Source organism: Phoenix dactylifera, chromosome 2, assembly GCF_051530095.1.
Source record: "Phoenix dactylifera cultivar Ajwa chromosome 2, Ajwa_hap1_PhDact_Kaust_v1.1, whole genome shotgun sequence".
Lineage (NCBI taxonomy): Eukaryota > Viridiplantae > Streptophyta > Magnoliopsida > Arecales > Arecaceae > Phoenix > Phoenix dactylifera.
The window spans coordinates 31,834,998-31,860,268 of NC_143191.1; the positions used below are offsets into that span (position 1 = coordinate 31,834,998).

General features: G+C 39.4%; 1 protein-coding gene across 2 annotated transcripts; it reads right to left on the minus strand.

The window, feature by feature from the left end:
- Positions 1–244: 244 nt before the first annotated feature.
- On the minus strand, positions 245–11,887 carry LOC103711484 (signal peptidase complex subunit 3B-like). Of its 2 annotated transcripts, XM_008797635.6 has the most exons (6): positions 11,651–11,884; positions 10,833–10,880; positions 5,336–5,398; positions 5,045–5,098; positions 1,124–1,210; positions 245–604 (listed from the first exon to the last, which is right to left on the minus strand). In XM_008797635.6, exons 1-6 carry the CDS (start codon positions 11,774–11,776, stop codon positions 479–481), a joined length of 504 nt encoding a protein of 167 aa, XP_008795857.1. In that variant the 5' UTR covers positions 11,777–11,884; the 3' UTR covers positions 245–478. The 2 variants fall into 2 exon arrangements, with proteins under 2 accessions (XP_008795857.1, XP_088572025.1); XM_088715899.2 differs by lacking the exon at positions 10,833–10,880 and having other exon boundaries at positions 11,651–11,887.
- Between the last annotated feature and the right edge of the window lie 13,384 nt (positions 11,888–25,271).

The following is a 25,271-nucleotide window of genomic DNA, read 5'->3' on the forward strand; positions in this document are numbered from 1 at the left end:
TCTTTCTTCCTCCTCGACTCGCTCTCCTTTTCTTTTCTTTCTCCAGCTCTATAAATATGTTCCATTTTCTGAACCGAAACCATACCGGTGAGCCACCGGTACGGTTCGAAATGGGCGGAACTGGCCGATTCAGGTCAGTTTGGCCGACATTAGTTGTAATACTACTTTATTGGGGAAGGGTTGGTAATTCTCTGTAACATTTTGCTTAAATAGATAAATAAATAAATAAAGGAAGAAGAAGAAGAAGAATAAAGCACGTCTAATTTTACCAAAAAATATTTGCTGCCCGCCTTAATTTATGTGGGGCCGCAAAAGGATGATACGAGAGACCAAAACCAGATCTAAAGTACAAAAGGTCAGTGAAGTCTCAATCTTTGTCCTCTGATATTTGAATGTCTGGTCAATTCGATCATAGTGATATACCACTGTGCCTATCCCTCAAAATTAAACAAAAAGGGAGGAAATAACGCACATCCTTCTATCTGTACTCCTCAGGGAGGTGATACCCGGTCATAACTATTTTATCAGCAAACATCTTGCCAGTCTTGGGCATGACATGCCAGTGCAGCGTCAAGTTGAAATCCTTGCCCCTGAGATTGCTTCCCTGCACGCAAAAAGTGAAGGGTGGTAAAGTTGTGTAAAGCTAAACTGTATTCATTTTAGAAACGTACTGACAAATTGACATAGAGATGGCGTGCTCTTTGGACTTTTCACAAGCTTACACTAACTGGAAAAACACATGCACACAGGCGACTGTTTGAGCAAAAGATTATAAGCAAAGGACAGAGTGATGCCACAGGATATGGGCCAATCCCTTAGGCATCTGAAGTTTTCTGATTTCATAATAAAGAATAATTCAGAATGATCGTGGGAAGAGCGTGATTCCATCAGAAGACAGAATCTTTGCAAACTCAGTTCAGTTTATGAATTTTAGAATTTTATGAACTACTGGACATGATACACTGCTTGGCTAAACAATTATACATGTATGTATTATTGCAGATGCATAGGTTAAGTTGTGCATGATGTCCAATGAACTGGAAAAAGGAACTTGACGTGATGCAAGAAGATATGGTGACAATTACAGTAATCAGTAATCACACAGAAGGCTTGAGCGGCTTACCTGGTCAATAAAACGGTACTTGTTTGTCGTGTGAATCCAAAATTTAGCATGCTCTTTTGATGGTATTATTCCATCCCAAAGTGAAACCTGTCATATGAATATAAAAGCATGTAAATAGTTTCTACCAAGAGTTGTCTGCTCAGCTATTCGCTGATCATTAATAAAGCATTGACATCATAAATATTATAGAACTACATGCTTGACATATCTGTATTGACCTCAGAGCATTAGTAGTAATAAAGAACCAACATAAACCACAGGCTCTTCCAAGAGCCACACCAGCGAGCAATCTCTTTTTGGACATTATGGAACCCCTTAGAACTAAACGGGCCAGGGGAGCCCATTCTGAATTTGTTCACAACTGCTGTCCATACAGAAGAACTTCAATCTTGTGCATATAAACAGCCATCTCAGGTTCCCTACCATCTACTAGTTTGAGATTCTTACACAGCTGGAACCAAAATCATTCCCAACCTAGTTTCAGAATCTTAGAATACCTACATCCGCATTAACTGAATTCCTACAAATTATCATCAGGTCCCTCCATCAAGAATATCCAAAACATATGCTTAACACAAAATAGTTAAATCTAGTAGCCTTCCCCAAGAATAATTGACACAGTGGAAAATGCTAAGATATATTTGACCCGGTACAAAGAATGCCACCTTACTCTCTCATAGATGAGAAATGAGAGATACTAATATTAGGAACGTACAAAATTTTATTTTCTCACATTGTTTTCAATGTAATGACATTAAAGTAATACATAAATTGGAGGTGATGCGTTTTTAGGTCCTTTTGCTTCAAGTAACAGGTTTCAGACAGCAGTAGTTCCATTATCTTATCCATATATTCTTATAAACTTTGCAGCATTTGGCTTTATCATTTTATAGCATCTTCATTGTTGCAGAAACTTGACAATACTATTTTGAGTATGCAAAGGTTGCTGGCATGGATCGAGGTACTAAGCCCTGCTTGTCTGTATTGTACAATATGTTCCTGCCAATAAGGTACGGGCATGGTAGTACCCTTTATTGTTCATGCTGATTTCTGCTAGTGCTTAACAATCAAGCATGCACCAGCACCGACTGATATGATCAGCCAATAATCCGTTCTATTTGCCAGGAACCCTGGCATGTGGTGAGGCATATGACTGGCACAACTTGGCACGGCAATACATGATAGTTACTGCGCAATCCTGTGATCAATACAGGCCTGGTGTGGAGTACCTTATTTTTAAGTTGTAGGAACTGTATTTTAGGCCCATACTGATTGCAGAATTCGTACACATGGATTTTCCAGATTTGTAGCGGGAAATAAAGTCTTATTTCACAGAATATCAATTATTAGGTGCATTTCTTCTTTTTGGATTTAATCATGTAAAAACTCAAGTATATTGAGTTGTTCTAAAGTAGCTTCATGTAACTGAACCACTTATTTGCATAAATTAACAAAGAACACCATCTCGACAGTTGGTCATTTCACTTCTTTGATTTGTATACCCAATTTTCACCAAGTGCCACAATCATTTGCACTCCAACACAATCTTGAGAATCTCTGCCCTTCTTGTTGCTCAAAACCTCATCCCTCAGTTATCACATCTTTAGGCGCCTAATCCAGATGGTTTTGCAAAATAGAAGCATCAGGAATAATTGAGGATTCGAAATTGAGTTCTTTTTATTTTGCCTATATTCCCACTCAGTTTTGGACTATGGCCATCCTTCCAGCTAAATAACTAATCAATTATATAGCCTTATTTCTCTCACTATTTTCTCATTCTCATTAGGTCTCTTTCAGCCACCTTTTTATCTCTGTTTATGGGATTTTAGGTGCATGCACTTTCTTCCTCCATTCATCACATGTGCTTATGAAGCTTTCTGTTCACTCTGATCTCTTCTCAGGATACAATCATGCTTAGAAAGGATAATGGTGTTATGACTCTATTGCATAGTTTTATCTTATTGTATAATGCTATCTGCTTAGCATTTCACTGAGTATTTCCTTCTTAAGGGTTCTATGCCACTGCAACAGCAGCTCTATTTCATATTTCTTTGTTCTTCTACCTCCTCTTCATGGCAACCAATTGCAAGTACGACTCTCATGCCTTCAAGTTCTACACATTTGAAGGACTTACCACACCAATCCACCTTCAAAAAAATCATATCCATTTTGTTATTATCATCCACTTACATCTTGACCTTTGTCACATCAATTGTTTATCTCTTGGTCATCATTATATTCGAATAACCAAGCCATTTTTGGAGCTCTTGAGTTATCATAAGGCTTCTACCACTTAGTTACTTGGAGTAGGTCATATACCAGTACGGAAGCAGGTCTCTTAAAGATAATAAGATATCACCTAGGATGCTGATGTTATACGAGTTTCAAGGAGATTCGGAAGCCGGTGCATGGCCCTAAATGGAATATTCTTGCTACTAAGTTCTAGCATTTGTAAAAAGTTGACAGTGTTTCAAGCAAGGTCCACAATACCAGAATTAGCACGAGTGTCGGTAGGCCAGCAGTACGATACAGTACGGTACCGTCCCATTCCAATATGTATCGAAAAAGGAAAACCGAAGGGGGGGGAGAAGGTGAGAGAGGAAAAGAGAGAGAGGGGGGAGGGAGGGAGAGGGAGGGGGGAGGCTTGGAAGCCCCTCTCTCCTCTGGTTGTCCAGAAGCCCCACTAGGTGGAGCCCTGTTTCAAATAAAACAGAGGCTTGGAGTGGGAGAGAGAGAGAGGGAGATGGAGGGGGAGAGAAAGATGCCGGGAGAGGAAGAAGGGGGGGCTCAAAAGCCCTCCTCTCCTCCAGTCGTTCGCAAGCCCCATTGGGCATAGCCCTGTTTCGAACGAAACAAAGGCTTAGAGGGGGGGTGGAGAGAGAGAGGGGGAGAGGGAGGGGGATGAGAGATGCTAGGAGAGGGAGGGGGGGGGCTCGGAATCCCTCCTCTCCTCCTTTGGTCATCCACACGTTGGGCGGAGCATTGTTTCGAACGAAATAAGGGCTTGGCCCGTTCGACAGTGCTCGGCCCTTTTTTTAAAAAAAATTTCGTTTCTTTAAGTGAAGTCGGAACATCCTCCCTCTCTCCCTCTCCTGGCATCTCTCTCCCCCCTCCCTCCCCCCCTCTATCTCTCTTTTCCTCTCTTTTCTTCTCCCTCTCCCCCTCCATTGCCGATTTCTTATTTTGCTTGCTAAAACTGTATTGGTCTACCACCAATACAGCCCAGCACGCCCTGAATCGGGCTGTTTAGGATGGTTCCATTGTCCTTCTTTCAAGCACTAATACTTATCACTCCATCCCTCTTTTAACTAGGAGGGTTCCTTTCTAATGCTAATTAATCAATAAGATCAACTCATCAAGGGGCTCGTTTGAGCAGTACACAACTTAATCGGTTGCCTATAGCCATTTATAGTATTAAGTACATTGTTTATGCCCTATCACTTCATTGAGATTGCAAACTTATTCACGAGGTCCCACATCATCTAGTACTTCCCTGATTGCCCCCCAATCTCTGACTATAAAGATACCATGTTCCCCCCCTCTGAGTGTGGGGTTTGATTAAGTTAGGGCCTTTTACTTTTTATTGTAGTTGCCATATGTCATGAAGTTATATTCACCAAAATAATAATCACAAAGTTCTATCTCTCTATATATTTTGAGTCAATGCCATACAAAAAATGAGATTCAATTATTCATTTAACAACTCCATAAAAACTACTCAGTGCACCATAAGTAAGAAAAGAATCATTTTGTACGACAGTAACACATGATGAAAAGCACATGGTTAAATTTGAATTCAATGTACATGTACACATGTATGGCGTAAACGTATTAAAGCCAAAATATTAGATTTTAGAAGATTAATAATCAGTAAGAGAACAGCCTTACTGATAGTAATAAAGTAATACATTATCAACTTACCTGATTCAAGGCATTTTGAGGGGTCTCATACTCAGCTGCTACAAAAACAAATACCTGCATCATAGCATAATTAAAAAAATATATCAGAAAAATAATGATTAAATCAAGTTTGAACTCCTGAATGCAAAGAATAGGTATCATAAGCCACTACAGCAAGTAAATATGACATATACGAATGATGATATTAAATACTATAACAGCAGATTATTAGATAAGAACAAATAGCTAGCACTTATATCCACTTTATTAATAAATTGATTGCAAATTATAAACAATTTATACAATAAATACCTGTTTAGTATTCCAAGTGAACATAGATGAAAGATCGGCCGAGGCATTCAATGTCAAGCTGACCTAGGTAAGACAGAAAAAGTGGTAATAAGAATAAAGCACAAAAAGCAATGATCGTTTCATCAACTTATAAAGTGTGTTTCAGCAGCGATGTGAAATATGCATTTAACAATACCACCATCAATAGGTATGTATCCTAAGCTTTTACCAGCATAATATATCCCATTTTTATTGGATGCAAAATTTAACCAGATCAGAGTTTAATAATACAACATTTATATTATTATATAACAAAAATGTAAAGCAGTCAACTGTACACAATTATGTCCAGCTAGAGTAAAAATACTTTGCTAGAATACCAAAAGAAAGATGATTCCAAAAACATAAGTGCTGGCACAACAGCTTGGGAGGATGGGAACACGTGCAAATCTGCCAATGTATGCTACAGTATGCAAGCATGTGCTAGAAAACCTATTTTTTTCTGATGAAATCGGGAATACTCCTTTCATATAGAGCTTTGAATTAGATACAACACCATTGCCTTGTGTTCATTTACCAGATATGAGGACTACGACCTATCACAATTGTACATATCAGGTCACTGGCTGTCAAACTAAGCTCTTTTGCAACCTTTCAACGTTTGCTTCTCAAGTTCACAACATCAAAGAGCCAGAACTCATCTTAATGGCCTTAAGGGTATTGTTACAAAGTATACAGTACAAGGTTGGTTATTACAACATTAAAGTCCATTTGATATTTAGCTTCAATGGCCCCATCACCAGAAGTGCCCCCACATAGACTAAATTCACTAAACTATCACAGGAATCTAGCAACTTGACCAAGGCAGTCACCAATAGAAACACTGATAAATAGTTAGGCCATGATGATTTAATAGTCCAACCTCATTACCAATAACAGATAACTATATTATGATAAGCCTTCTCCTGGCTATCTTGCAAACAAAGCCAGCTCTCTGCTTTTTGTGCCAGGCAGTGGTACAACTACTTTATTTGAACGTTGCCTATAATGCATCTTCCTTCAATAAAACAGATCTTGTGAAACAACCTTTTTTTCACTTATCCTCTAATGCTGTAATTTTTTCACTCTCTATTGATCCTATACAGTAAACGAGTGTGCCCTGCATCTATTTTTTGGAAAACCTTTTTCTTCAGAATGTTCATAATATTTTTTGGAAAATCCATCTGATCCAACTTCTTCCAATTTGAGTACCATCTCTTCTTTCATACAACATCCATCACAGCAATGTTAACCATCCAGCTTACTCTTGCATCCTTTAGGCCCCGTTTAGTTTGGGTACACAAGAATCTCTTCTTATCCTGCTTATCCAGCCAAATAGTCACTTTTTTGCGACCATCTATAGCAATTCAAAGGAGAGGTAAATGGGGACAGTCACCTTTTGCTTTAGCTAACATAGTTAATCCAAAGCAACTGATTAAAGACATTCTGCCAAAATAGTGGCATAGTTTTAACCTAGCTAACCCTCCACTTCTTCACCCAATAAAGTTCCAGCTAACCCATTTAAACTAGCTGTTTCACTACCCTTGACCAAGCAAGGCCTAAATCAAGGTCCGCAATCTCGATACCAGGTACCATATTAGTACCTTATTAGTTCGGTACGGTGCAGTATACTTCTGTGCCAAAATAGCTCTCTTATCCATTTCTCAATTTTCATCTCGGTACGCCTTTGTTGTTCGAATTCATCTATAAATTGTGAAATGTCTTTTTTTTCCTTCGTTGTACCTTCTTCTAGAAGGTTAGCTCAAATTTTAGTTTTTTTTTTAACATTCCTGGCAGCAGTGTAGGATACTACATTGTCCAAATTCGTCTATAAATTGCAAAATACCTTTTTTTATTTGTTCCACCTTCTCCTAGAAGGTTAGCTCGAATTTTGGCCTTTTTCTTTACATTCATTGCAGCAATTTAGGATACCCTAGTTAATCTTTCATTCTCTGTAAGCACAACATATATATGATAAAATCATATGAAATAAACTATGGAAACATTACAATTATCCTCCAAACTAAAATATGAAGTTCTGTTTCATTGTGCTGTAAATCTTCCTTCCAATGCTCTTCATATTCCCTTCTTCCCTCACGAAGGCCACCTAGATATCTGAACCGAAGCATCTAAGCCCCTAACCCTCAGAAGGGCCATGTGATCAATGTTCTCTCGCTAAATCTTCTCTTCCTCTTCTTCTTAACTCCACCCTCCCTAACATCTACTCACATCCCTGCCAGTACTTAGTATACAATATGCAGGAGAGAAGGATAGGAAATGTAGAACGATATATGAATGTCAGCATGTTTCGGTGACCATCATAAAACAAAACTTTCATTAAGTGCAAGAAGAGATCACCACTGGCAGGAAGGCAACCATCACCGAAAAGTCCAACAATCCTCAAGACCACAGAATCTATGAGTTTGTGGCAACTTCCATGATGCAATCTTATGTAAGAATATCACCTCCCATTATGGTGCAGAACAGATTGACTTCCATGATGCTTCAGAATCTCTTAGAACAATTGTTCTTGGACCCTCTTCCTAGTGCTTCCTCTTCTTTCCTTTTTTTCCCCAAAGACAGTTCCCCATACCTGCTCCCGCTTCTCATAATTTAAATCATGCGATGTTCAACTCAAAATTTATATAGCTTTCAATTCAACATAAGCTGGAAAGCCATCCTCCAAGATCGGCCTAGCAACTACCTATTTGACGATTGAAAAAAAAAAGCACTTATTTGGCTCTGAAGCCCTTTAAACAAAGAATTAACACCAAACAGTTGTTAAAGTAGATTGATTCGTGACTCTCCTAATGAATTTCATTCACAGGGTTTCAAAGTACAACTATATTTTTGGTTTCGAAAGTAAGAGAACCTAGCTTTCTTCGATTCAACAATTCAATGCAAGGATGCCTCTCCCACATCAGGTCAATCTTCACTGACCTTCCATTTTTAACCCTCCCGTACTTGTTCTCCAAAAAGGCACAAGTTGTTCCCTCACTGGACAAAGTAACATCATACTAAATGATTGGTTCTGGTAGTCTTCTATATTCTAAGCCTGATTTTCCACTTAAAACAAGACTACGATTTGAATGTCCTCCGGCCTCATTCAGCCAATGATATTGTTGTGGTTCAAATTTGGCCCGAGAGTAACCATGCCGGTGGAGTCGAGGGAGCCGCCAGTGGTTGAAAGGGAAAGACGGAAGCTACCTCCTGCGCGACGGCCGCGGACCTGCACAAAGCCTCACCGGTGTTTCCAATGAGGTCCCTCCAACGATCAAGTTAGAGTGGGGTAAATTTGGTCCATCAAAAGTCCCTTAGAAGTTACCTGACCGAGCTATTTATAGTCTCGGCGGAGTGACCCAGGTGGCGGAGGCACTGTTAGCCCTCATCATGAGGGGGCGTGGCTCTGAGTCGGATGGCGCGCAGCTTAGGCTGGCTGGTGGCGTGAGGTACTGCACGTTCTTGAGAACGGTAAGGTGTTGACAGTCACGGCAGAGTATGGCCGGAGTAGTCAAGGTGTCATCTGATTGTTGAAAGCCGGTTATGGAGACGTGACACGGTAGTGTTGTCAAGTACGGCCACGTAGGTGGGCGTAGGCCCGCACATGGGTGCAGTCGTTGGCGAGACCGAGCTTGTTAAGTATTCGTATCATGCGTTTGACGAGGTCGGCTTGGCGAGTGCTGGAAGTAGCTCGGCTTTCCGGATTCCGAGGCGTGCTCAGTGGAGCGCCCCGAGCTCGAGGGTCAGGGCGTACTGCTGGGGTAGGCGCCCCGAGCTTGGTCGGAGCGGATCAGCAAATGTCTGGAGGTACCCCAAGCTTGGTCGGGGGAGTTGGCGAATATCTGAAGTTGGTGGAGCTTTTGGCGAAGTCCCGAAGTCGAGCTGACTCTGGGCCGACGTGAAGATTCAGCTGATGGTTGTTGACGTTCACTGGGCCGAAACTGGGCGGCCTTTTAGTTGTGGGCTGGACGATCCATTTTTCCCCATATCAGATATGGATATGTAGAGATCTGAACTTAAGACTTCCTTTGGAATAAAAAGACCAATCACAAGAACTCCAGCACTTTTGTGACTTCCCATCCCCTAAAGCATATTGTACAAAGTGCTGGGGTTGAAAGCTCCTAGCTTGCAAACAAGCATTCTTAAACTTTCTCAAAACATATTGTTGAGACTTAAGACCCTTCTGACCTCTTTTAACTGGGAACCCTTCTATTAATGCACTTTCAAATCATTCACTCAATTGCAGTCATCTCCAGCATGAAATACGATCAAGCAATAGGCTTTAGTCACAGAAGTTTGCAACTAATAGAAGATCAACTTCTATGCCTTCATCAAGCTTGTGCAGATTGCTGTTTCCCTCAATTAACCATCATAAAGAGTCAGGTTCCCTTACAAAACCCAAATGCGGTAATGTAGGGTATCCTTTAGAATCCACTTTTCTTACCTGACCCAGCAGATGTAGTCTTTTCTCCTTTTCTCCACCACCCTTTGTAACGATCTTAACATCAAAGCAATACATAAACCACTAGCTTGCCTATTCTAACATCACCTCAGCAAATAATTTTAACTACCTAAATAGGGAATTTCCTTTTTTTCTCACATTTTAGAAGAAGACAACTTCGCCACAGTAGGTGGGTTTGTTAATTGTAATCACCTCCTACTTAAAGAATTCTTTTGATTGTCCAACGATCACCACTTTGATAACAGGGCTCCAACTTACAGTTACCTAAAGCAATAGAAATTTAAGCACCAAGATGTAGCGGGACTTGGGAATTGTTAAACATCCTGCTCTAAGCACAAAAACATACACATAACTTCAAGTTTAGGAAACAAATGATGCTTGATGGAAGTCTACCCCTAAATTTCTAAAGGTGAGAAATTAGTCATCTGTCAGTGACCAATACTGAGATCAACCAGAATGCGAGTTTTCCAAGATCCCTGTTGATGTATCGGAACCAATATATCAAAATGTCAAATAATACAGTAAAATTGATATTGACTAGCATTTGTTGGCAATAATTTTGAGACCATCGATCACAAAACTCACTTAAGGTAGTAAAAAAGGTGAATATCAGCTGATATCTCAAGATATGCCATTTTATATCAGTCAAGCTAATAAAGGATGGGACATGGGTCAGAATCTTATTGGTGACTGCCCAATTCTAACACACACAGAGATATTGGCTGTGATGGGAACCTTGGTCTACCCTATGGAATCAGATAAACTGATAATAAAAACAGGATCACGTTTGCAACAGTTGTTGTGAATGATTTAATTCGTAATTATCATTTGCCCAACAAATAGGAGAGTCAAAGAACCTTAAAAATCATGGGTTGTAATGCACTATTGAAATTCCATTTGTCCGTGGGGGAAAAAAGATAAAGAAGGAAAATATTAAGTTATTAGGAAAAACTATTACTGCATCAGACATGTAATATGATTTGAAATAAGAGGATTGTTACAAGAACAGAGAATCACCTCATCATTTCCGTTTGGTTGCTTCTGGAACCAGTTTATGTTTAAGACCTGCAAAATAATTATGCATGGTGGAAGTAACAAAATACCAAACACCTTTGAGGAGAAAGAAGGTGTTTTCTCAAAACATAAATAGGAAGAGGGGAAAGGATATTAAAAACTAGAAAGTAAAATATGAAAATTGAACACAAACACCAAAGCTTAAATTAAAAAAAAAATGCTATTTAGTCATAACTCTTTAATATTGCGAAGTTCAAGATTAGGCACCAAACAAGAGGGCAAATTTATCTTCAGTTTTAACAATTTTTTATTAATATATACACAGAAGAAAAACCTAATCTTTAAAGAGCTCATCGGTCACAAACTTATAATTGCACTAAATTCCTGATGGTTGAAGACGTCTTATCTTAAATCAAATAGCCTTAAACATTATATCAACATCTCCAACATACTGCAACTACCCACATCTCAAAATAGCAAAGTTGCCTGAAAAATCGTATCAAAACATAACGATCTTTAAAACCCTTTTTACGGGTTTAATTAACCTCTTTAAAGGAAAAAACAAGAAGGGAGTAAAATAAACCTCCCTTGGTCTAAGAGTCACCCCCGAAAATCCACAAGTGAATCTAGACGAATCATCATCATTAGCTAGATGAGTCGATAATAGGACGTGACTGCGTTTCAAACTCGACGCATCCGGTTCCCAAGGATCGATTTGAAATGAAAAGAAAGCCAATTTCTAGGGTATAGCGGTCTAGGGTTTTCTCTAAGCGTGTCATCTACCGAATTCGGGAACGGAGTGGAAGAGGTCGGTCGGATACCTTGACGTCAGCGGTGGGGGTGGGGACGTTGAAGTTGTCCGAGAGGGAGGCAAGAGAGCACATCACCGCCAGGATCGTGACGGCGAACGTCACGACGGCGTTTGCGCGGTAGCCGAAGGAATGCATCCCCACCACCTCCTCCTCCTTCTCCTCCTTTCCCTCGCCGCCGCCGCCGCTCTCGTGTCTGAGAGACCGGAGTCGGGAGGATGGTCTGTCTCGCTGGGGGCTCGGGGAGGTCGAACCCAGCTTGTCTGAACCTAGCGATCGATGACTGGGGTACGTGGCAAATACCCATTGGGTGAAATACGTGGGATCGCTGAAACGGGACGAGATCCATTACTTCGCTGCAGACGGACGGAATCGCTCGGGCTTTCAGCGCTGTACGTACGATTGAAGGCAAAAATTTAAAAAGGTGGGGGGATTCCAGCGTCCCTCAAGAATCGCTTTAATGAAAAATTATTTTACGTTAATCACAAATTATGATGCAGAATGGAGCAAATCTTGCATCTTTGAGCTTCAAAATATTTCTAAAAAACTGCATCTTCTTATTCGAGAGTTGCAATATAGAAAAAATTTCACAACTATACAATAACAAATCCAAATCAAAAACATACTATGTAATTAACTAAATAATATTCTTGAGCTCACTACAAACTAGAGCTGATCACGGGTCTTCTAGCCCACCCAGCCCGGCCCTAAATTTTTCGGGCTTGGGCATTAAAAAAAGGCCCATGGGTCGGGCCTGGAAAGGAAAAGCGGCCCAACCAAAAAATTGAATCGGGCCTGAAAACTTTTTAAAATAGCTCGGCCCGGCCCGTATTTTATATATAAAGATAGAAAAATACATCTAGTTTTAGAGAGCTCATTAAGCTGTTGGGCCATTCTGGCCCATTTCCAGATTCCAAATAAAGAAAAATCGGGCCTGTCGGGTCGGGTCTGGGATCAGATTTATAAAGTCGGATTGGGCTTGGACAAAAATTTAAGCTCGACAATCGGGCCGGGCCGGGCCTGGGCATAGCCATCGGGCCTAATTTCTGCTGTAGAGCCCGGCCCGAGCCCGGCCCAGGTTTTGATCAGCTCTACTACAAACTAATAGGGTGTACAAAAATATATGATAAATCCATCTATGCTTCAATAAAAAGATGATCGATGAGGTATTTCTTTCCTACTCCTCCATCGTAGGCTTTTACTATAAGACTCTACCTCCAAAGCTACATTTCTCTTGTTGTTTGTTGATTGTGAAGCTTGTTCAAAGTATTGCAAATGCATGGACGTTTTGACCTAGGTAGTTCCATCTCTTTAGGCGCCATACTGGCACTAGCACATCGGATCCCATCCATCTCTTCTTCTTGGCCGGCAACAAGCTCCATCTCTTCTTCTTGGCTTGCAACAAGCTAGGTCATGACATGGATGTAGCATCAATACAACAGAGAATCTGAGAACAAGTAAAAAAAATAGAACACGCCAACCCCAAAAAAAAGTATAAAATAGAAAGAGATTGAAATAGATACAAGAATAAATCTATACATGTAATGAAAATACAAAATGTGGAGAGCTAATATTTTTTAAGTGATCCAATTGAGCTAGGCATCAAAATAAATCACAAGTGATTCTTACCTTGCATTCTATTGAGCAAAAGAGATCGTCCGTTTTCCACTTCCAATTGCATGTCTTACAACACCCCCGAGGCTTAAGTCAGTATGCTTTTTGATTTGCCGACTATAAAGATGAAAAATTTTGTTTTTATTTATATTAAATTATTTAAAACCTAATGCATCTAAAAGTTTATTAATGTCACCAACTTTAATTGCAGAATGCCCTGATGCCCTCCTTACATATATCACAAGTGTTAATTCTATGTGAGAGGTAAGAATACTATCATTACAATAAAATAAAATAAAATAAATATAATGATCAATATTGTGGAAAAGAATAATTTACTTACTTGGAGGATAAAGTGATCGCTATGCTTGATATCTTCCTTACAACATAAGGCATCGACGAGAGGACGGTGAGCCCCACCGGCGAAGAGGCGGCACCAGAGAGGAGTATGAGGAGGAGCAGGCCCTTCCCACTTCATATGCCTCCGATCTACTCATCTTCAGGTATACATGGCTATACTTTTCGCTTTCTGTAGCGTTTATGTCTGTTGATTACAAAGATTTTTGTGGATTGATTAAAATATTCTCTGGAGGCAAAGAAGATATTGATTTTGGATGCAAAAATTGTGAAGCAGTTGGATTTGGTGTGGATAACTAATTGGCATTAGATTTTTATCATCCCAAGTTGGGAAGAACAGAAACAGCTTGTTAAAAAGTATCTAGATTATTTTCTATGTTATTTAGCTGTCCGTCTTCAGCTTAGTGGCAACTAGTTTTTGGGAGCATTGTAAATTCTAGGGGTCGTCAAACTAAAAGTATATTTGCCTTGTGCTTTTGGAACCTCATGTTTGTAAAATGTAATCTATGTTTTTGGATTTGTCTTGCCTTTGTTCCTTTCCACTCTATCTTGATCTTCTTTCGTTCCTTTTGTATGAAGTTGCAAATAACTTCCAAATATAATTAGGAGTGCTTTTAGGAAGTTGCATCATATGAAGGAGAGAAGTTTCCTTTGGCTAGATCTTACTAGCACTAGAAATTCTAAGTGCATTTGTTTGGATGAATAACGAAAGCAAGTCCTTTAGTGGTTGATAGAGCGAGAAGAAGATGAATCTGGACTTTTAGAAACATTTGATTTTCTATTCTTTTTCCTTTTTGACTCATCTTAATTTTTTTTTGCCTACTTTTTTTATGGGAGTGGGGAGGTTGGATAGGTTATGAGGCTATTTATTTTTATTGACATCTTTTTTTATGATATAATCTCATAGAGATACAATTTTAATTTTCCTTAATCAGCTGTCCTATCTAAAAAAAAAGAACATCCAATCAGGACTTTTATAATAAAATTTGTGAACATCGATGTTTGTAGTGGATTATATTAGTGAAGGAGTATATGGTCATCTATTTATTAAGCATATCTTTTTGACAAATTTCTAGAGTAGGGTCCTCAAATGCAGCACAACATCACTAGATGAGGAAAGCAGGTCATGCGAACGATGCGACATTGGTAGTTTAGCTGAGACTATTGTGGTGGGCATTGGAAGCTTGCGTGCAGGGAGTCATTAGGAGCTGTTTGAGGGTTGAAAGATGTTAAAGCATGTATGGTAAACCTCTATCAGGAATTATTTTAGTTTTCATTTCTTAGATTTGTCCTTACCAAGGTGTCGATCAAACTTAGCTAGGTCAATAAAGAATCTTCAAATGCTCTAATACTGAAAATCTGTAAATTTTAACATGTTATATATAGGAGTTCTTCTAGATTTGAAAAGAAGGGCCAAACAATAATGAGAGTGAACAAAACTCTGCCGGTACAGTAGTAATTTAGCAAATATAGTTAAATGTTGTTAGTAATTTCTCAGTTATCAATTCCTCATCCTTCTCTAGCATATATTTGTAGTTTAAATTATATTGCATTGACTGTTGATTTTGTGTATCTACGCATGTACCTGCATGTGTACACATATTTCCTTATGCATGCAATTTGTTGGTCAACTAATGGATTTTCCCCAAGGATTACTTTTATTACATCAATTAATGACCAGGGGCTAACCAAGGACTTCTTATAGAGGAGGTGCTGTATTTATTGGAGCGTTTGGCCGGGGTAGATGTCGCAGCACTGGACATGGTATTTGCTTTATGTCAATGCCATAGATTTGTGGTTGAAGATTGATTCAAGAATTGTCACTGGATATCAGGCAATGTTTATCCACATTTTGGAAGAGTTTCAGCAGAGTTTTGGAAGACTTTCAGCAAAGTTTTAGAAGAGTTTCAGCAGAGTTTCGCTAGAGTTTCGGCAAAGTTTCAAAGGAGTTTCAGTCATAGTTAAATTTCTAGATAAGGTTGTTTTTTAGATGGGATTTATTACTTTAGTTTCTGTTTAGATATGTTTATCTGAATGATTAGGAGATTGGTTGGTTGTAATCCTTAAGAAGGCGTCTTTAGAAGTGTGTTCGCTGGCATAAGAACTGAACACGTTGTTTTCAAATCGGTGTCCACAAGCTGAAAAATAGAACTCTCTATTTTCCACTGTTTCCTCTATTTTTCCCTAAAATAAAAAATCTGGTTTTTTGTTTTGGTTCTTCCTCTACCCCGTTGCTTCTTCTTCTTCCCCCAACATTTGTGGTATCAAAGCAGTGTTCTGATCATGGCTTCCAATGAAAACACATTTAGCCTTTTCACAACCCCAAATTCCAGTTTTTAAAGGAGAGTGTTGTGAGTATTGGAGCATTAAAATGAATACTCTATTCAGGTCTCAAGATCTATGGGACTTAGTAGAGAACGGGTACGCTGATCCTGATGATGAGAACTAGTTGAAGGAGAATAGGAAGAAAGACTCCAAGGCACTATTCTTCATTCAATAAGCCATTGATGAGTTAATATTCTCAAGGATTGCAGGAGCCACTACCTCGAAGCAGACATGGACAACGTTGCAGACAGAGTTCCAAGGGTCATTGAAGGTAATAGTTGTAAAACTGCAGACTCTAAGGCATGAGTTTGAAACTTTGCTTATGAGAAATAATGAATTGGTGGAAGGTATTCTATCTAGAGTTAGTGCCATCGTTAGTCAGATAAGATTCTATGGTGAAAACCTTACAGATCAAATTGTTTTTGAAAAAGTATTGAGGAGTTTAACTCCAAAGTTTGATCATGTAGTTGCTGCAATTGAGGAGTCCAAAAACTTGTCTAAATTTTCATTTGATGAACTAATGGGTTCCTTGCAAGCGCATGAGGCAAGGTTGAATAGATCGCTTGAGAAGCGTGAAGAGAAGGCATTCCAAGTAAAAGGAGAGGCATCTAAACAAAAGGAGGTTGAAAAGGCAGCAGGTAGAGGACGTGGAAGAGATGGCTTCTGTCACGCCCCGAGCCCGAGGCGCGGCAGACGCCGCACGCCCGCACGGCGGCCCACACAGGCGTACAAGGCATCGAAACATATCGGAGCAAATACAGATGTTCAAACTTATTTGAGGGTTAATCACAGATGCTTAAAATTAACATAAATAATTAAAGTCATTCAAAAGCAATCTTACAAAATTCTAAAATAACATTTGCTAAATTCAAATATCCAAACTAATCTAACTAAAATGCCAATAACGGAAGAAATCATCGAAAAATCTAACGCACTCCCCAATCCTGTGCGATCAAGCCTCTGGATCTGAAAAATAGAGAAAATAAAATAATGAGCTACACTAGCCCAGTAAGCAACAAAATACCCCAAAGTGGGGTCAAAGCATATCAGATCAAAATACAGGATAATGACTGAAATAAATCATAAATAACTTTATTTTACTATTTTTAAAACTTATTATCATTTTTTTCCAAAAACTCTGATACCAGAATCTCAACATGATAGGCTACGCCCACGTAACCCAGTGGCATGGGTTGCACAGAGTGCCAGAAACCACTATTGTTAGTTACCGGTGGTAACGGTGTCCAGAAACTACTATTCTAATCACCGATGGCGCGGTGTCGAAACCGGTTCCTCACAGATTACAAGTCGACAGGTCCAACGTATAATCCCCATTGGCGGGGCCAGAACAGAACAGAACAGATCATAGCCATGCTGAGAATGCATATATATAAAAATAGATTTCATAAATTATCCAATCATATTTCACGGATTTCAGAGCATATAACATGATTTTCAAATAAAATTTAACATGCCTGACCCAATTTACTGCATACAAAACATATGTCAAAACTTAATCAGTTTATCAAATAATTTATAAATCACACATGAAGTATTAAGTTACTTACCTTTTCTCGCTTAATTCCAACTTCAGATAGGCGGATCAGGTTCACCTGTTTAAATTTAATTAATCCCTTGTTAATTTCAGAACTAAGCAAAATTCAAAAAAATAATACTACTGGATTCAGCACAACAGGGCCCAGAGTTGGTCCATAATGGGCATGGCCCGATAGGGCCCATATCGGACACGGCCCAATGGGCCCGCATAGATCCGGCCAAATAGGGCCCCCAAAGTTGGTCTCTAATAGATTATTTATGTAATACAATTCATTGCAGAGACTAATACTTAATTATAGGGTACTATTCTATAATAAAACTTTACTGAAGGGACCAATCAAATATATTTGGGGATCCTTATGTAATAATCTTTCTTATAGGGACCAAACATAAATTACAGAATACCCTTTTGTGAAATAATATACTGTTAAGGGCTTATCTGCAAAATTTCATTTATTGGCTAAACGGGTTTGGGTTTTGGGTTTCGGGTTTCGGGTTTCGGTTTTGGATTTCGGGTCTGGACTGGGTTTCATCTCTTTTTTTTTCAGGTTCCAACTGGGCCCAAGTTGGGCCTACAGTGAACTGGGCCTTGGCCCAGTTCGGCCCACATGGGCCTTCTTCTTCCCCAACGCCCCCCCCCCCCCCGGCAGGGAAAACCGAGAGGGAGAGCGGAAGAGGAAGGGGGCGGCGGGGTGGCCGGAGGCCACCCCTCGGTCGACGGCCAGCTGGCCGCCATGGCGGCTGGCGGCCGTTGCGGTGGCAAACAGGGAGGAAGAGACAGAGAGTGGTCTCGGTTTGGGGCCAAAGCATAGGGGAAAATCAAGGGTAAATGGCAACGGAACGAAGACAAGGAGGAGGAAAGCTCACCGGCGGTCGACGGAGGTAGTGGGTCTCGGCCAAGGGAGGCTCAATCCGGTGTCAAGCAGCGACGGCGACGGAACTTTCCGAAGAGGAAGGAGATCTCGAAACAGGGGAGGCTCGGGTGGTGGTGGTGGTTGGCCGAGGCGACTTGGGAAGCGGGAGCAGAGGAAGGAGAGGAAGAGGAGAGGGAGGAGAGGAAGAAGAGGGGGCTCAGGAGGTGACCGATTGAGGAGAAAATGGGGGTTTTTATTAACCCCCTCGTAACGGCTCTTCGTCGCAAAAATCGCGGCGGTCAAGCGCGATCCACGGCCGCGATTGGCCGCGGTGTGACCAGAGAGGGGGGTGCCGCGGGATGCCCGCGGTGCCTTGCCCCAAATGTCCCCGGAGGAGCCGGAGAGGATCGCCATCGCGATCCTTTGTCCGGTTCCTCCCATATCAGGATCGGGGTTGAAGTCGGCTGGGGCTGCAGACTTCAGCCCTGTATCTCACAGTTTCAGAGACAGAGGCCGTGGCAGAAGTAAAGGAAGAGGACAATTTGATGGGCAAGGAGAAACAAGGTCGTTCCCCAATGAACAAAGAAGCTATAAAAGCAGTGTTCAATGCTTTCATTGCAAGAGATTCAGGCATGTAAAATTAGATTGTTGGCATAGAGAGAAGCAAGCAAATTATGCAGAAGAAAAAGAAGCAGAAAATAGGTTGTTCATGGCCCATGTTGATGCCGATGAAGTCTCTAATGATGTGTGGTTTGTGGATAGCGGTTGTTCCAATCATATGTGCGGCATGAAATCAATGTTTAAGGAGCTTGATGAAACCCAAAAGAGGACAGTCGGGCTTGGGGATGACAAGCAAATACAAGTTGAAGGAAAAGGGACTGTTGTAGTCAAGATGAGCCATGGCAAGGTAAAATTACTCTATGACGTTCCTTTTGTTCCTGGTTTGGTGCACAATCTGTTAAGTGTTGGGCAACTAATGACTAGTGGATATTCAATGCTGTTTGAAGATGATTCATGTGTTATTAGAGATAAAAAATCAGAACAAGTTTTGGTGAATGTTCGCATGACAAAAAATAACATCTTTCCACTTGAAGTTTCGAATGTGGAGAATTATGCTCTTGTGGCTGATCAAAAGGCTGAATCAAAGTTGTGGCATTTGCGGTATGGGAATCTGAATTTGAAAGACATGAGATTGCTAAGTCAGAAAGGTATGTTTTTGGACTACCAAAGATTAATTCATTGGATTTATGTGAAGATTGCATCTATGGTAAACAAACAAGGAAATCGTTTCCAACTGGAAGATCATGGAGGAATTCTAGTTGTCTTATATTAATTCATGCTGATTTGTGTGGACCGATGAACATCGAATCATTTGGTGGGAGTCGGTATTTTCTGCTGTTTACCGATGATTACAGCCACATGAGTTGGATGTATTTTTTGAAGTATAAATTAGAAACTTTTGAGAGTTTCAAGAAGTTTAAAGCATTGGTCAAGAAGCAAGGTGATACAAGCATAAAGACTCTTCGTACAGATAGAGGCGGCGAGTTTTTGTCTATGGAGTTTACCCAGTTTTGTGAGCAACATGGCATTCACAGGGAAGAATACAGAAGCACAAAGCAAGACTTGTGGCAAAGGGGTACTCATAACAGCAAGGTAATGATTTTGAAGAAGCATTCTCTCCGGTTGCACGGTTTGAAACGGTGAGAATTATCTTAGCCTTGGCAGCACAATTTCATTGGCTGGTTTATCAATTTGGTGTATGTAATTTTGAATCAAGGAGGAGTGTTGAAGATTGATTTAGAAATTATCATTGGATATCAAGCAATGTTTATCCACGTTTTGGAAGAGTTTCAGCAGAGTTTTGAAAGAGTTTCGGTAAAGTTTCAGCAGAGTTTCAGAGGAGTTTCAGTCATAGTTAAATTCCTAAATAAGGTTGTTTTTTAGATGGAATTTATCTCTTTAGTTTTTGTTTGGATATGTTTATCTGATTGATTAGAAGATTGGTTGGTTGTAAGCCTTAAGAAGGCGTCTTTAGAAGTGTGTTCGTTGGCATAAAAACTGAATAAGTTGTTTTCAGGACGGTTTCCTCGGAAAAGTCTCTATTTTTCCCTGTTTCCTCTATTTTTCCATTAAATAAAAAATTTGGTTTTTCGTTTTGGTTCTTCCTCTACTCCGTTGCTCTTCTTCTTCCATAGAGCTCATGGAAACAAGCAACAACGGCGTTGTCTTCATCAGAAGCTGAGTATGTGGCAACAACATCTTCAGCGTGTCAAGCCGGGTGACTAAGAAGAATCCTTCCTGATCTTAATTAAGAACCAAGAGGAGCAACTAAAATTTTCTGTGACAACAAGTTAACAATTTCGATAACCAAAAATTCTGCATTTCATCGAAGAATGAAGCACATTGACATTCGGTTCCATTTCATTCGGGACTTAGTTGCAAGTGGTTTGATAGTTCTAAAGTTTTGCAGCATTAATGAACAAGCGACACATATTCACAAAATCGCTGTCTTGTGAGAAGCATGCATATTTCAGATCGCAGCTTAGCATATGCAATTTTGAATCAAGGGGGAGTGTTGAAGATTGTTTCAGAAATTATCGCGGGATATCAAGCAATGTTTATCCACGTTTTGGAAGAGTTTCAAAAGAGTTTCGAAAGAGTTTTGGCAGAGTTTCGGTAGAGTTTTAGCAGAGTTTTAGAGGAGTTTCAGTCATAGTTAAATTCCTAGATAAAGTTATTTTTTGGATGGAATTTATCCCTTTAGTTTCTATTTGGATATGTTTATCTAATTGATTAGGAGATTGGTTGGCTGTAAGCCTTAGGAAGGCGTCTTTAGAAGTGTGTTCATCGGCATAAAAACTAAACAAGTTGTTTTCAGAGCGGTTTCCTCTGAAAAACCTCTATTTTTCGATGTTTTCTCTGTTTTTCCATGAAATAAAAAATCTGGTTTTCTATTTTGGTTCTTCCTCTACCCCGTTGCTCTTCTTCTTCCATAGAGCTCATGAAAACAAGAAACAACGGCATTGTCTTCATCAGAAACTGAGTATGTGGCAACAACATCTTCAGCATGTCAAGCCGGGTGGCTAAGAAGAATCCTTGTTGATCTTAATCAAGAACCAAGACGAGCAACTGAAATTTTCTGAGACAACAAGTCAACAATTTCGATAACCAAAAATCCTGCATTTCATTAAAGAATGAAGCACATTGACATTCGGTTCCATTTCACTCGGGACTTAGCTGCAAGTTGTTTGATAGTATTGAAGTTTTGTGGCATGAATGAACAAGTGACACACATATTCACAAAACCGCTGCCTTGTGAGAAGCATGCATATTTCAGATTGCAGCTTGGCGTATGCAATTTTGAATCAAGGGGGAGTGTTGAAGATTGATTCAAAAATTGTCGTTGTATATCAAGCAACGTTTATCCACGTTTTGGAAGAGTGTCAGCAGAGTTCCAAAAGAGTTTCAGCAGAGTTTCAAAGAAGTTTTAGTCATTGTTAAATTCCTAAATAAGGTTATTTTTTAAATGGAATTTATCCATTTAGTTTCTGTTTGGATATGTTTATCTATTTATTAGGAGATTGATTGGTTGTAAGCCTTAAGTAGGCGTCTTTAGAAGTGTGTTCGTTGGCATAAAAACTGAACAAGTTGTTTTTAAAGCGGTTTCCTCTGAAAAAACTCTATTTTCTCCAGTTTCATCTATTTTTCCATGAAATAAAAAATTTGGTTTTCCGTTTTGGTTCTTCCTCTACTATGTTGCTCTTCTTCTTCCATAGAGCTCACGGAAACAAGCAACAATAGCGTTGTCTTCATCAGAATCTGAGTATGTGGCAACAACATCTTCAACGTGTCAAGTCGGGTGGCTAAGAAGAATCCTTGCTGATCTTAATCAAAAACCAAGAGGAGTAACTAAAATTTTCTGTGACAACAAGTTAACAATTTCGATAACTAAAAATTCTGCATTTTATAGAAGAAAGAAGCACATTGACATTCGGTTCCATTTCGTTCGAGACTTAGTTGCAAGTGGTTAGATAGTTCTAAAGTTTTATGGCATGAATGAACAAGTGGCACACATATTCACAAAATCCCTGTCTTGTAAGAAGCATGCATATTTCAGATCGCAGCTTGGCGTATGCAATTTTAAATTAAGTGGGAGTGTTGAAGATTGATTCAGAAATTGTCGCTGGATATCAGGCAATGTTTATCCACATTTTGGAAGAGTTCCAGCAGAGTTTCGGCAGAGTTTCAGCAGAGTTTTAAAGGAGTTTCAGTCATAGTTAAATTCCTAGATAAGGTTGTTTTTTGGATGAAATTTATCCCTTTAGTTGCTGTTTGGATATGTTTATCTGATTGATTAGGAGATTGGTTGGTTGTAAGCCTTAAGAAGGCATCTTTAGAGTCTTTTCGTTGGCATAAAAACTGAACAAGCTGTTTTCAGAGCGGTTTTCTCTGAAAAACATCTATTTTGCCTTATTTTCTCTGTTTTTTCATGAAATAAAAAATCTTGTTTTCTGTTTTGGTTCTTCCTTTACCCCATTGCTCTTCTTCTTCCATAAAGCTCACGGAAACAAGCAACAACGGCATTGTCTTTATCAGAAGCTGAGTATGTGGCAACAATATCTTCAGCATGTCAAGACGGGTGGCTAAGAAAAATCCTTCCTGATCTTAATCAAGAACCAAGAGGAGCAACTGAAATTTTCTGTAACAACAAGTCAACAATTTCGATGGCCAAAAATCCTCCATTTCATAGAAGAATGAAGCACATTGACATTCGTTTCTATTTCATTCGGGACTTAGTTGCAAGTGGTTTGATAGTTCTGAAGTTTTGTGGCATGAATGAACAAGTGGCACACATATTCACAAAATCGCTGCCTTGTGAGAAGAATGCATATTTCAGATCGCAGCTTGGTGTATGCAATTTTGAATCAAGGGGGAGTGTTGAAGATTGATTCAAAAATTGTCGTTGTATATCAAGCAATGTTTATCCACATTTTGGAAGAGTTCAGCAAAGTTTCAAAAGAGTTTCGGCAGAGTTTCGGTAGATTTTCAGCAGAATTTCAGAAAAGTTTTAGTCATAGTTAAATTCCTAGATAAGGTTATTTTTTAGATGGAATTTATCACTTTAGTTTCTATTTGGATATGTTTATCTGATTGATTAGGAGATTGGTTGGTTGTAAGCTTTAAGAAGGCATTTTTAGAAGTGTGTTCGTTGGCATAAAAATTAAACAAGTTGTTTTCAGAGCGGTTTCCTCTGAAAAACCTCTATTTTCTCCTGTTTCCTTTATTTTTCCATGAAATAAAAAATTTGGTTTTCTGTTTTGGTTCTTCCTCTACCCCGTTGCTCTTCTTTTTCCATAGAGCTCACGGAAACAAGCAACAACGGCATTGTCTTCATCAGAAGCTGAGTATGTGGCAACAACATCTTCGGCATGCCAAGCCGGGTGGTTAAGAAGAACCTTGCTGATCTTAATCAAGAACCAAGAGGAGCAACTGAAATTTCCTGTGACAACAAGTCAACAATTTCGATAACCAAAAATTCTGCATTTCATGGAAGAATGAAGCACCTTGACATTCGGTTCCATTTCATTCGAAACTTAGTTGCAAGTGGTTTGATAGTTCTAAAGTTTTGTGGCATGATTGAACAAGTGACATACATATTCACAAAATCGCTGCCTTGTGAAAAGTATGCATATTTCGAAACGTAGGTGTATGCAATTTTGAATCAAGGGGGAGTGTTGAAGATTGATTCAGAAATTGTCGCTAAATATTAGGCAATGCTTATCCACGTTTTGGAAGAGTTTTAGCAGAGTTTCGGAAGAGTTTCGGCAGAGTTTCGGTAGAGTTTCAGTAGAGTTTCAGAGGAGTTTCAGTCATAATTAAATTTCTAGATAAGATTGTTTTTTAGATGAAATTTATCTTTTTAGTTTCTGTTTGGATATGTTTATCTGATTGATTAGGGGATTAGTTGGTTGTAAGCCTTAAGAAGGCGTCTTTAGAAGTGTGTTTGTTGGCATAAAAACTGTACAAGTTGTTTTTAGAGCGGTTTCCTCTGAAAAGCCTCTATTTTTCCATGTTTCCTCTATTTTTCCATGTAATAAAAAAATTTGGTTTTCTGTTTTGGTTCTTCCTCTACCCCGTTGCACTTCTTCTTCCTCCACTAATACCATATATTTCTCTCCTTTGCCAAAATATTCATTCTAACTAACAGACATGAACCCTTATGTGGGAAAACCTATTGTAACAGTTGTTGCTTCTTTGGCTTATAAAGAATCTGAAATCCTTTGTCTAGCTGCTGCAGTAGAAAAAAAACATCACATCATATTGCAGAGGCTATCATAACCAAAGTAGAGTTACTGAATTTGGACCTCTCTAGCACAAGAACACAGTTGACAGAACCTGATTTTGGTGCCTTAGAAATTGGTGGTTCTTTAGTTGCCGTTGATACGAATTAGGTCCATGAACATTTTAAAGTAAAGCATAACCCTCTGAATTGATGGATCTTGAGAATCAGGTAGCATGATTGTCATCTATAATGACATCCATGATGCAGAATCTACAAGGAATAGGTATATCTAAATAATAAGCTCATATACACATATGCCAGTTTTGAATTGTTCGATAGTGCAAATTGTATTCATATCAGCCAATTCAACAAGTTTTTCCCCTTCCTTCTTTTAGTTCAGTAGCTTTTGCTTTGTTAGGGGCCACTTAATTTTTCTGAATCTTGATAAATTTACAAGTTATAGAAGATCTTTGGCTTCAAGATCTTTGCAAAATGCATAATTTTCTACTTAGAAACCCAGATATATATTCTTAGACCTATTCCTTAGGTTTGGAAGGCTACAGGAAAAGAGAAGCAAGACAGTCTTCTTGCCAAGCAACAGGGAAGAGGCCGCGGCAAGTGCTCGCAAGATGTTTGGAATTGG